The 12,307-nt window shown below is 43.3% G+C and overlaps 2 protein-coding genes across 2 annotated transcripts in view; one reads left to right on the plus strand and one right to left on the minus strand.

Moving 5' to 3' along the window:
* INPP5F (inositol polyphosphate-5-phosphatase F) overlaps positions 1 to 12,307 on the plus strand; it is a 949,391-nt gene that overhangs the window by 615,512 nt on the left and 321,572 nt on the right. The gene's annotated exons all lie outside the window — the stretch shown is intronic.
* Positions 413 to 5,739, minus strand: PRDX3 (peroxiredoxin 3). The gene is made up of 6 exons (XM_048944079.1): positions 5,553 to 5,739; positions 5,326 to 5,467; positions 4,865 to 5,000; positions 3,057 to 3,160; positions 1,728 to 1,893; positions 413 to 1,247 (listed from the first exon to the last, which is right to left on the minus strand). Exons 1-6 carry the CDS (start codon positions 5,722 to 5,724, stop codon positions 1,191 to 1,193), a joined length of 777 nt encoding a protein of 258 aa, XP_048800036.1. The 5' UTR covers positions 5,725 to 5,739; the 3' UTR covers positions 413 to 1,190.

Below are 12,307 nucleotides of genomic sequence, written 5' to 3' on the forward strand. Positions count from 1 at the left end.
CCAAAATGCTGGTGCTGCAAAGGTACTTGCAAGTACTGCGACCCACAACGTGGCCTTTCCCTGTTTTTCCTTCCTTTCAGCTACATTGCAACACTGACTCTATTAGAGGGCTAATTTGGGAACTGGCGCCTTTGGCTGCTGGTTCCTTTATCTTCTGCCCACCGCTCACAAGGGGAGATGCTGAGAAACCTGTTCAGAATCGTTTCAGTTCCTCCAGTGGCAGCAGCACACCAGCCTCCAAGTGAGCCTCACAGCACTTGTCACCACTGGTCTGGCTGCATCCCTCCTCACCCCCCCACAAAGCCAGCACAGCTGGCTGCTGCAAAGGCACAAAATGCAATGGCAGGCTGCTCAGAAGAGAGAGATGACGATGTGGGAGAGAAGCAGAAAGCAAGCAAAGTAAGACAGCTACTGCAAGTCAGTACTAGGATTTATTGACGGTACCACAAATGCAGGTATGCTATATTCTTTTAAATGGTACAATTTACAATCGACCTTTACATTTTCTGGAGGCAGATTCAAGCAGACAAACAAGGCTTTAAATGAAGGAGGATTGTTACCAAGCTCCAGTAAGCACAGTAGTGCCGTGCAAATTTTTAATTATCTCCTAGCCAGAATGCAAGCTCATAATACCTGTTAACACTCCTGTGTAGCTGCACTGTATTTTGACATTTTGTATTTGGCAAGATTTAATTTGTACATACATTGATCTTATACTGTGGACAGAAACTTTCTTGTGCGTGTTACATTCCTTTCATCCCCTAAAAAAAAAATACTTTAAAAGAACTCTGTCAAAACTGTTTTCTGTATTGTCCACTTGCACCGTTTCCAGCTCGTTACAGAAGGGCATCCATCATGCGAGAAAAGCTAAGTGGGAGTTTTCTTTTTCCCAAAGCTAGTTAAGCAAAGAGGGAAAACAAACTAAAAAGAACAAACTGGAACATAACTGTTTTTCATCCACTTGTCACATTCTGGTTACAGGCATGCATAGAACTTAACTTGCTGAAGGGGAAAATAAAGCTTTATTTTTTACCTTATTCTTTTTTAAAAAAGGCAAGAGAGGCAATAAGTATTTCAGCATTTAATTATTGTTTTAAAACATGAGGAAATGAGAACCTTTCTTCTTCCATAATCACAGCCACTTAATGTCTTCAGCATACAGCAAGTAAGTTTCATCTACGCTTCAGTGTTTATGTGTCAAAATGTGTGTCAAAATATTCTTTAGAAGCCTGTGGACTTGGTTTGATCTGTCAAGAAGAAAAAAGTAGTTATTGTATGATGTAACTGCGATATAAAAGTTATGGACTTGACATTTTATCCAAGAAACAAATATTTTAATAAAAAACATTAAGTTATTTCTGTTTCTGCACTTGGCTGAAAGAAGTATGAGCCCCTACTTGCCAATTTGAAGTATATGTAACACGCTGCTCCTGCTAGATATCAAGCAAGGCATGAAGCAAATAAAAATCCATAGACAACTGCTGGGAAGTGCAAACATTTGAAATACAAACAGCGTTTTCTAAAAGAAAGTCAGTGACTTTCTTCACAGAAATCACACATTTAATATCATACAAATAAACTGAATTGGTCCAGTGAAAGCCTCAGGCTTAGAAAAACAGGAAGAGATTCTTTGAAGCACTTCTTATTAAAGCAGTTCTTATCCCTTGGGACACACAAGAACATGCCAGTGTCTATATTTAGAACAGTGATATTTAGCAGACACTTACTGTAGGGGAATCTGGAGTCCAGTTTGCTGGGCAAACCTCTCCATGTGTTTCCACATACTGGAATGCTTTCACCAAGCGAAGGGTCTCTTCCACACTGCGACCAACAGGGAGATCATTGACGCTCAAATGCTTGATGACCCCATTTGGATCAATGATGAAGAGACCTCTGCAAGTGAGTGAAAAATCTCAGGAATGCAAGTTGTATTTAAAGATCAAAGGCAAGAAACAGATGAACAATTTCAGGGTGGTAGTTAGATGCACGCTTCAGGCTTAGGAGCAGCAATACTGCATTTGATGTATTGTTAGTACAGTGATCCAAAGCTAAGAGTCCACAAACTGGTATGGTGTTGTGAAATTATGCAGTACACATCAAGACTATTAAGACAGCAGGATGTACAAGACAGAACTTCTAATTCATTCTGTATTTCAAAGCTGATAGCTAGAATCCTTCCTGTATCTTTTTTATATGAAAATCCAAAGGTATTGAATGAAGAGCTGCTTATGCAATAAATTACTCAGTTAATTTCTGTTATATATAAGCCATTGTGGAAACTAGAGAGCAAATTAATTAGTAGGGTGAGATTCAGAAACAAATGTCTGAAGTCAACAAAGAAGCTTCTATTTTGAAGTGAAAAATAACAGCACAGATTAGGGCAACCTAGAACAACAATGAACAATACTGATTCAACATTGAATCAGAACATTAAGCAGCCTTCTGTGGACTTCTGCCACTCTTTCACTGGAAAGAAATCAAATGAAACACTTCCCTCCACACCTCCATGGCACAGAAAAGCCTGCACCTGAACACTAAGAATACAGGATTACTTTGGGGATTACAGCCAGCATAAACCTTCTAATGAAAAGAAATGAAGAATCTGGATGTCCCTAATAGACTCCTAGGCAACCGTTTACTTTTAAGGACCATCATTTGCTTGTAGTATTTCCATGGAGTAAAAAGCATCAAGGATAACTAGGCTTGACTGTAGTGGCCTCTAGGACTACAGCTCTATGAACTTCTCGCTCACAAATTCAGGCACTCTCTCTTCCCCTTTCAGAAAAAGAGGAAAAAAAATTATGAAAAGCATAGAAATTGAAAAATGCTCTTTATCCAACTCTCCTTTTCCATCCTCAGAACAGAGTGGCTAGCTGTTCTCTGCATGCATCCTCAGAGAAGTCTGAAAAATTCTCAAGTTTGCCATAATGGACATGCGCCCTTTTCCTGGGATGAGGGTCAGCAGCAAGGCCACAGAAGTTGCATCTTTCAGCATTCATGTGATCCCTGTACAGTTTCTCTTGGAGAAAACTGAATCATCAGCAGTCATTCATTACCTTAGTGCAATGCCAGGTCCTTCTAGCAGAACACCATAATCACGGGAGATTTGTTTCGTGAGGTCTGACAGAACTGGAATATTCATTTTGCCCAAACCGCCACTCTGGAGAAAAAAGCAAGATCCCATTTCGTTAACCTAGTGCTGCTTAGGATTAACCCTGAGGCTGGATTCAGTGCTCTCAGAGGTACATTAACAACAAAACACCATGAAGTTCACCTAGAGTGGTTCTTGGGTTTTCGTTTGTTTTGCTCCAAAAAGCACTCAAACAGTTGTTGTGTTGGGAACATGAAAACTTGTCTAGCACTGAGAACTTTAGAATTGCTTATTTTGCTGGCAAAATGTACCAGTGACAACAGTTGTATTTCCATGAATATTTCCTCTGTACCTCATGTAGGAGCTTGGAATATAAGAATTCCTATTACATATTTAAGTGATCAAAATTGAACAAGATTAAACGTGGTGAGGAGGGGAGAGAAACTTGTACATTATACAGATGAAACACAAGGCTTCTCACAAACATACCAGGTATGTCAGAATTCTGCTGCTCTCTGTATGCAGTGCACGCAATCTCCCTTAAGTTTAAATACTATTTGGAAAGTCAACCAAGATTGCTTTGATTTTTACAACACATTGGAACAGCAAGAGAGATAAGCTCTGTTATCCTTGAAATAGGACTGGCATTTGTTAGCTTTTCTACTCCAGCCATCATCAGTGGATCATTGTGTACTCTGTCACTTAGACCCTGACCTTGCAAATTCTTGCCTGCAGCAGAGTTCTAATATGCAGGGAGATGTCAAAAGAACCTAAGCTTTAACTCCTCTGGGTGTCAGTTTCCACATCTGCACCATTATGGAATTCCTTCTACCCTGCAGAATGTTTTGCTACGCATGCATGAAACAAGGCATGAGTGGTGCATGCTGAACAACTTCCCCATAAAGCAATGAAGGCAGTTTGTAATCACATTTCAGAACTTCAGCAAAACACGCAGAAGATTAAATACTCTTGATTGGTTCAGCCAAATCACATTAAATTAAGCAAACTTTCTTCCTTCTTATGTTATCAAGGAAAAGCCAAGTACCTGGAGGCAGACCAGTTCAACTGTGATAAGCACTTTTTGTGGGCTGCTGTCCCCCTGGCCACACATGTAAGAAGTGATTACACCACACCCACTCTGTGGCACTTCTAACTGCCTACATCTAACCTTTATGTTATCAAAAGCATGCAATTTTATATGCACAATGAAAGAGAATTCTCTTGGGAAAAAAAAACATCATCTTCATCATGTTCTTGCCCAGAAGAAACCAAAATACCTCAATTTATGTTACAGAAACAATTCTCATTTGCTGAAAAGATTTCAATATTAACAATGCTCCATTACACTGGTTGTTGTTAACTAGTACCTCGCAGTAGCAGCTTCAGAATGGAAGCAGAACAACTGCTTTCATTTTCTGTGACATCCCTCACAAACCATCAGCTGTCACAAGCAGCCTAGGACACCGACATGGGTACTTAATGCCTGTCTCTAAAGATAAACTTAAAATATATGATGTAACCTACAGGACTAAAAAGAGCAAAATTAAGAAAACAAACCCCACTAAACAAATTACAGAGGAAGAGATCAACAACAGAAAGACTTAAAAGAACTTAAGTCTAAGTCCTGTCAAAGGCAGAAAATACTTAACATGTCGCTACAGACGGTTTATTTATCATAATCAATGTTTGCAGAACTGCTTATTCTTCTCAGGAGCTCCTGTGGAAAGAAAACAAACCAAGGAGGGAAGCTGCCAGGAGCTGCTCCATCCATACCTTGCGCGGTGTATTTATCCAGGCCAGGTGGCTGAAGTGGGAGTCCACAGAAACCGCCACCACCTCGCAGTTCACATCGTGGAACTCATTCGCTTTATTACTAAAAGCCACAATTTCTGTGGGGCACACAAAGGTGCTGGGTGGGAAGAGAAAGTGAACTGTAACCATTCAGCAAGCTTTCCAGACCGGTTTTACAGAAGGTGCTCGCGTTTCTGTTGCCAAGCACCAAAGCAACAGCATCTTTTGTTGAGCTTAAACTTTGAGCCTGTTTGCTGCACTCAAAGCAAGAGTTAGAGAGAGGGCAGAGCGGCTTCCAACCGCTGCTGGCACAGAGCGATTTCGGCATGGAACCCAGGAGCTGCGGGTTAAACCCTCCCGAGCCCAGCAGAGCCGCCCGCGTTGCTCCGCCAGGACAACCCGCCCGGTGCCGCGCAGCCCCCGCCTGACAGGGCCGCACTCACAAATCCAGAGGGTAGAAGAAAAGCACGAGGTATTTCCCCTTGAAATCATCCAGGGTCAGCTCCTTGAACTCCCCATTGACGACGGCGGTGCCTTTGAAGAACGGGGCGTGCTGCGTAACGGCCGCGGCGAGCCGCGAGGCGCCTGCGGGGACACATAACGCATTGCGGGCCACCGCCTCCGCGCTGCCACCCCGGGGCACAGCGCGGCGGGGCCGCCCTGCGCTTACCCAGCGTGAGCCGGCGACGGGCGCACAGCAGCGGCTGCGCCGTCAGCGTCCTCCCGGCGGCGGGCACCTGCGGGGACGCGAAGGTCAGGACCGGGGGAAGCCACGCGCTCGTTCCCGCCTTCCCGCCCTCGCTCACCGCGCGGCGCAGCAATCCCCTCAGCGCGGCCGCCATCTTGAGCGCGGCGCAGCAGGCGGGGCCGGGCGGTGGGCATGGGATGCGAGGGACAGGAGGAGGGGCGAGGGCGGTGCTAGGCTCCGAGCCGCCCCCAGGCGGCAGGAATCGCCCTCGGCTGGTGCTGCGTCCTGGGGCGGGAGGAACGGAGGTGGTTCCTGCCGCGGAGTGACTGGCGGGGTGCGGTGCGGTATGCGCTGGTGCGCACCAAAGAGAAAGAAAACGTACCTCGCGCTGCTGGATCTCGGAAAGCTCACGGATACGACATTTTGAAATGCAATAGACTCTTCCTGTACTGAGTTCATGGTCACGTTACTGCCTTTTAGTCAGAAAACCCAAATGCTGACCAATACCTAGCAGATGGCAGCAGCACAGAGAGGTGTGCAGGTTGTGGGAGGGACCACATCTGACTCAGGTAAAGCTTCCAGCCATCCTGCTGCTTTAGTATCGCCATTTATAAATATCCATGGCCTTTTACGAAGGGGAGATGTCCCCAGCTGCTTATGGTTTCTCAGTGGTTCACAGGGTGACAAGGCCAAAGCAACCAAAGTGGCATGAGAAAGCTCCTGGAAGCTGTGCAGACGCTGTGGCTCTGATGAAAGTAACTTATTTCTGGAACCAATCCAGTTCAAGTGGTCTGGTGGCCTCTGTCACAGTCAGCTCTCAGAGCCTTCAGAAGAGGGAAGTCACACACAGCTTGCTTGTCCTGACTAACTATTAACCAGAATCAGCTCTCTAACACGCCCAGGAGCTGTTTGGGACAGTTGGCATTGCCCAGAAGCATGTCAGGTACCTTCCTGAACATTTAACACTATGGACAGACCAGTTTTGCCACCTTTCTGTGGCACTCTTGAGTTTATTAATATAGATAAAAGCAATAACTGCCAGAAATGTAGCTCTGATAATCTTCTCAAGAGCTGCCAAAGAGAGCAACCAGAATAAAAGTATCTACTAATATGTGCACAGAGATACTGGGTGAAGATGGCAGTATCCAAGAGGAGGTGATGAAGATGGAGATGTTCTGCATGACACTAGGGAAGATGAACTGTTCCTTTAGTCATTCTGAAATGAGAAAGGAAAGGAAAACGTGGAGACTTAAGGATACAGATACTCTAGAGTTAACCACCATAGCAGTCTAACAGCTTCCTGCATCCACTGATTTCCTTGAATTCAAACATGCCTCACTATTGCTTTTGATGTGCAGCTGTTCCCTTCAGGCTTAAGATCTTCTAGCAAAGCTCTGCACGTGCATTTGAGAATGTGGGCATAGGTATGTGCTGATTTTGTCACTAAAACAGCAGTTTCTGAGTTGAAAAACCTCAGATGCCCCTTTCTTCTCCTTAGCGTTTTCCAGATGTGTTTGAGATAGGAGCTCAGTTTTGCTGAGCAAAGACTGCCTGAAAGCACTATTTGGACAGGACTCTGATGACTTTGATGAGAACATCAGTGGCTGTGCAAGGGGAGTTAGCTGACTGAGCTGCTCAGCATATTTGAGTACCTCTTACCTAAAAGTAGGTAAGAGGGACATTCTTTCTGAAAAAATGCCTCAAAGCCTAGAAGTGGAAGCAAGTATACTATTTATCTGAAAAATATATCAAATAAACTATGGGTGAGCTGTGTTGTAGCCTGTAGCTTTCAGAGCCTCCACGAAGAACAGCAGATGAAGAGAGCAAAAGCAGTTGTTGAGAATTACATCTGCTGTAGATTTTAAGGAGATTTTAGAGCCACTGCTGAGATACCACAAGGGCTATCAGCAGAGCAGCAAGCAATGGAGCTAGAAAGAGGACATCTACAGTGTAATAACTGATGGCAAAGAGCAGCAAAGAAGTATCAGGCATTTATTAGGCCAGCTCCTTAAACAGCTACGCAGACTAGCATGTCAGCATTCACATGTACTGAAATGATACCCCCTTCACATCAAGAGATGAGCTCTCCTGACAGCGACTTCTCCAAGGCTGGGCAGCAAACAGTAAGGTAAGGATACAGCTGGGTAAAGGGAAAGGTGATGGCCAGACAACCAATTCTAAATTAGCCAAAAAAAGGGTAATGGTCACAACCCAGTTTAAATAAATAAATAAATAAACAAACAAAAATTGCTTACCTGTCCAAAGACCAGGATTCACTAAACAGTCTAAAAGAAGAGGTCTCTAGATAGAGATTGTTCCTTTGTGGCTGCCAGCCCTTACTTAAATGAGGTTAGGGAGGGGTGCAACCTTCTAGTCACACAAGTGAATTGCTTTCACTGTGCTCTCTGCGTCCCTTCACCAGGTGCTCGATCATTGGTCCGGACTGTGACTTAGCAATTCCCGGCCAAAGCGGTTCCTTTCCCTCAGCTGCAGGAGCTGCATTGTAGCAGTAAAAATAAGGGACTACTGCTAGGATTTCCTGAGGATGGTTGTCTCACTAACAGATGATTATTCACAATTTCTAAGTTGATATATTCTAAAATTGTGTTTTCCCCCTCCCCGGAAAGCTGTATTTGTTTAAAACTCTTTGTTTAAACACTTGGCATGCAGGTGGGGAAATATTGCTCATGCTTTGTTATGAAGACAGGATAATTAAGTTTCCAAGACTTCTAGGCAACATCTTAAACTACTGCCACTTAGCACAAGGGGTTGTTTTCCATTTTACTTTTTACTGGGCATCCCAGCAAAAGGATTTGAAGATGAGCTTTGTTTTTGCCGAAGTGTGGCTGACAAAAGAATCATTCCTTTTCCTCAGCACCAGTTCTGATGCAGGCTGAAGCAGCTGCTAAACCTGGTTCTTCTTGCCATCTGTAGTTCAGAATAAATTTACCAAGTGGTGTCACGCGCACATCTGTCTCAGCACGTTGTTGGTTTTCTGCTTTGCTGTGTCACTGAGCACTTCTAAAATCACAGTGTTATTGAGATTATGTTATTAAAAAAAAAAAGACCGGGGAAATCACAGACCCCAGTCTCATTTCATCCTGCAGTGATGGAGTGCTGGTTCATACCAGTACAGCACAAAATCAGCAGAGAATGGACATGTTAGTTTTGAAGGATTCAAATTTTAAAACACAATCCTAACATCTGAAGTTGATGAAAGACTTTCCACAGACTTCAGCAGGCTTTAGCAGAGAAATTTGTATCATTGCAAGGTGCAGAACAGTAGATAAGGCATTTGAATAGATACTGAAACATGTACATTTATTTTTTTCTTATTATGACACCTGCCTGCCTCTTCTTACTTTATGCCTTTTTCCCTATCTGGGAATAATTAAATTTGCCTTGGTGTTAAGAAAATATATAAATTGAAATCTGTGATAAAAAATACTGGATAATGCTCATATGTAGTTACCATGGTTTTGTGAGGTTGGTTTTTAAAGAGCTTTTTCAATGTTTGTTTTTAACAAAAGAAGCTTCAGTGGGAAAGTAACTTCTCTCTACACTTGGTGAATGGGACAAGGAAATCCCTTAACAGATCTCTCCTGCTTCTGACAACCATGAAATGTCAGATTCTGTGCTGATTATGGGATGTGTACTTCTGCTTGTTTAAAAAATAAAATCTGCTCATCTTCTAGATGATTATTTTATTCCATATGCTTAAATGCTGTCACAGTCATTCATCTTCTACTTTGAAGAAACAGTTGATTGCAAGAAACAAAACAAAACAAAACAAAAAACAAAATTTGGGAATGGAGCGAAACTACAGGGACATAAATATTTTCATGTAAATTAAAGGAAAAAGTTGGGTTTTGAGAAAATGATGCATCACCCCATGGCTGTTGGTAGATGGCAGCCTCTGTCCTTATGCAAAAGGGCTCTGTAAAAGGTCACAGCTGCCCGCAAATGCTCTCCTGGGTCTGTGTGTCCCCACCTGCTCACACAGCATCTCGGTGGGAGGTGAGAAAAATTGTATTTCAAATGCAATCTAGCTAAGAGGTAATCGTGAGCAAGCTTTACTGCATTAATTATGTATTGTAACATGGAGTTGGGTGATAGCCTCTGTTAGGGTATGTTTGCAATTGATAAGCACAGGCAAGCCCCTTTATGACAGCTGATTCAGCCGGGACCTTATCCTGATATGCCCAGCGCTGAGGCCGAGCGCTTTTTCTCTGGGGATAGGAGAAAACTGGGTGTGTTGTGTGTTGCTGCTGTGCTTCTGGCTGGAGCTGCACGAGCCCACCCTGCCGATGACTCATCCCTTAGAGTGGCTCAGAATATCACACTCTGCTTTGCTGCCTTCCTATCTTTATTATGCCGATGCATTTGGGTCTCACACGGCGTTGGCATTTCGTTTACAAACCTCTTTTCTCCCATAGAAGAAAGATGGCTGCCAGCCTCGCTTTAGCCTGGTGTTCAGTTCTCAAAAAGTGTTTTCCTCAGCCTTTATTGAATGGCTTCAAATGAAAGGTGTTTTGTTTAAAAGCTGAGTAACCACAGTAAGAACTATACATTTTCCAGTTTAACAGGGCTTTTTTTTTGTAGCCTTTTTTCATTTTCTTTGAAAATTGGCTTTCTGCATACAACTCAAACTACATTTTTACCCTTTGCTCCTCACAAATGCTGCATTAGGATCTTTAACCCTGAAAAGAAGACCTGTGCTTCTTACATGCCGCACTGTCTTTGAGTCTATTCATTCATATTTGAGCACCAAAGTTTACAGCACTGAGTAGATTAAGATATACAGAACAAACTCATAGGTTTCCTGATAATGGGCAGTTTATTTTCCCCTCACTCACACTGATTGCTCATTAAACCAGGCATAGTATAGCCTGGATTAAGTCTGTGTTGTTGCAAGAGAAAATGGATACAAGTAAATGTATCTCTTTCTAATCTTTTGTTATTGTTTTTGTGAACTAGGTGTTCAAGGTGACACAAGAATGAAGATACAGCTATAAGAAAGTCATAAGGTAAGATTCCAAATGTTACAGTGAGTTTTGAAAATACCAGTGTATGGACTTCAGGTCAAGTAGGTCTGTGCAGTGACAATTGATCTGTCAATCCACAGGGAGTGTGAAAAGGACCATCCCTCAGAGTCCTGTGCTGAAGCACAGCCTTGTGTTATGTTCAGGCTTTAGAGATAGGAAATGGAGATGGGGGAGATGGGGGAGGACTGGCCGTCTTGCTTTGTTATTCAAAGTAGGCATTGTGATAGTGAACACAACTCCTTTGTGTTCTAGGGCACCAAGGTGTCTCACATGTATTGGAAACAAGTTTTATTTTCTTAAACACTAGAAGAATCATTAAGAAGACCCACTCCATTGTTCTTACTGATAGACCCAAATTTAAAGTTGCTGCCTTCTGTATAGATGTGTAACTCTGACAAACGCGTTCCTGTAGAACTTCAGCAGTCCATTAGCAGAGCTCAGCTTTCCACTGCCTGCGCTCAGCCCCATTTAAGTTCAGTGACTGCTTCTCATCTTCTTCAAAGCAAAGTCATCCAGCTTAGTGTCAGTAACCACTCAGGCAGCAGCGCAACGTTCTGTTTTGTTGCTGTCCCTGTTTCTGAGAGGACTGTGTAACTGTGCCTTTGGGTGCCGGAACGCAAAGTTAAGAGCTGTGCCAGTTCTGAATACCAGGTAGCTCGTGGGATCCCCAAGCACCACGTAGATCTTTTATGACTCTTTTGATAATTCTACTACTTACCCCTTCTGAAACTAAACAAACATTCACAAAATATTTAGGATGATGATTCACATCAGCACTCTGAAGGCATACTTCTGTTTCATAGGGCAGCACTGCAGAAGACTGTGCATAGCACTAAAGCAGAGACATGTAGCTATAGATACTAAATGAAAGAGGAACAGTGGAGCCCTTAGATATGTATGTGCTGCTTTTCAAGTGCTTAGCCACCCAAAATTAAGATCTGCAAGTGCCTCTCTTCACGTGGCACCTATATAAAGGTCATGCACCAGACCCAGTCAGTGCTCCCTGTGCAGTAAGTCCCTTCCCATTGAATAAGCTGGTCCTGGGATGTGCAAGCACAACAACATCGCACTGCTACCAGCAGAAGTTAAGCTTCTGGTACACATTTTAGGAAACAACGTGTAAGATGTGTATATTCTTTTTTCTCTTTGGAGATAGGGCTTGCCTGTAACATTAAAAATGTTTTATGAAATAAAACATGCAGCTGAGTCTTCCAGTGCCAGTCAGACTCCAATGCTGGCGCTGCCCTTTTGATGACCATTAGTGGAAGGCTGCAGTGATGTGAAATGCACTTCTAACCCAAGTATAATTTGCTCTGCTTACAAGCGAGCATCAGCGCTCGCACAGAAGTGGTCAAACAACATGCAGGGCAGACACCCTTTAGGAACCTCATCTCTATGCTCAGGCTCTGGTTTCCAGGAAGCAATTTTTCCCTCAAGAATTATTTAATCAGAGAAAAATCTTCCGGTACTTAGAGACACAACTGCTGTTGTATAGAAATTGGCATTACAGAGGAAGTAGCCACAACACGGCGTGGCTACCGGAGATAGAACGTTTTCTGAAGCAAAGTGGAGAGAATGGGGAACGTAGCGCACAGCAGAGTCCTGGCTACAACTGTAGCAAGTTTCCCACCTTTGACGCTCACACAAGGCATGAATTGTAGCTCTACTGCACTCATGTCCAAGGTATCATTT

Source organism: Lagopus muta, chromosome 5 (assembly GCF_023343835.1).
Source record: "Lagopus muta isolate bLagMut1 chromosome 5, bLagMut1 primary, whole genome shotgun sequence".
Lineage (NCBI taxonomy): Eukaryota > Metazoa > Chordata > Aves > Galliformes > Phasianidae > Lagopus > Lagopus muta.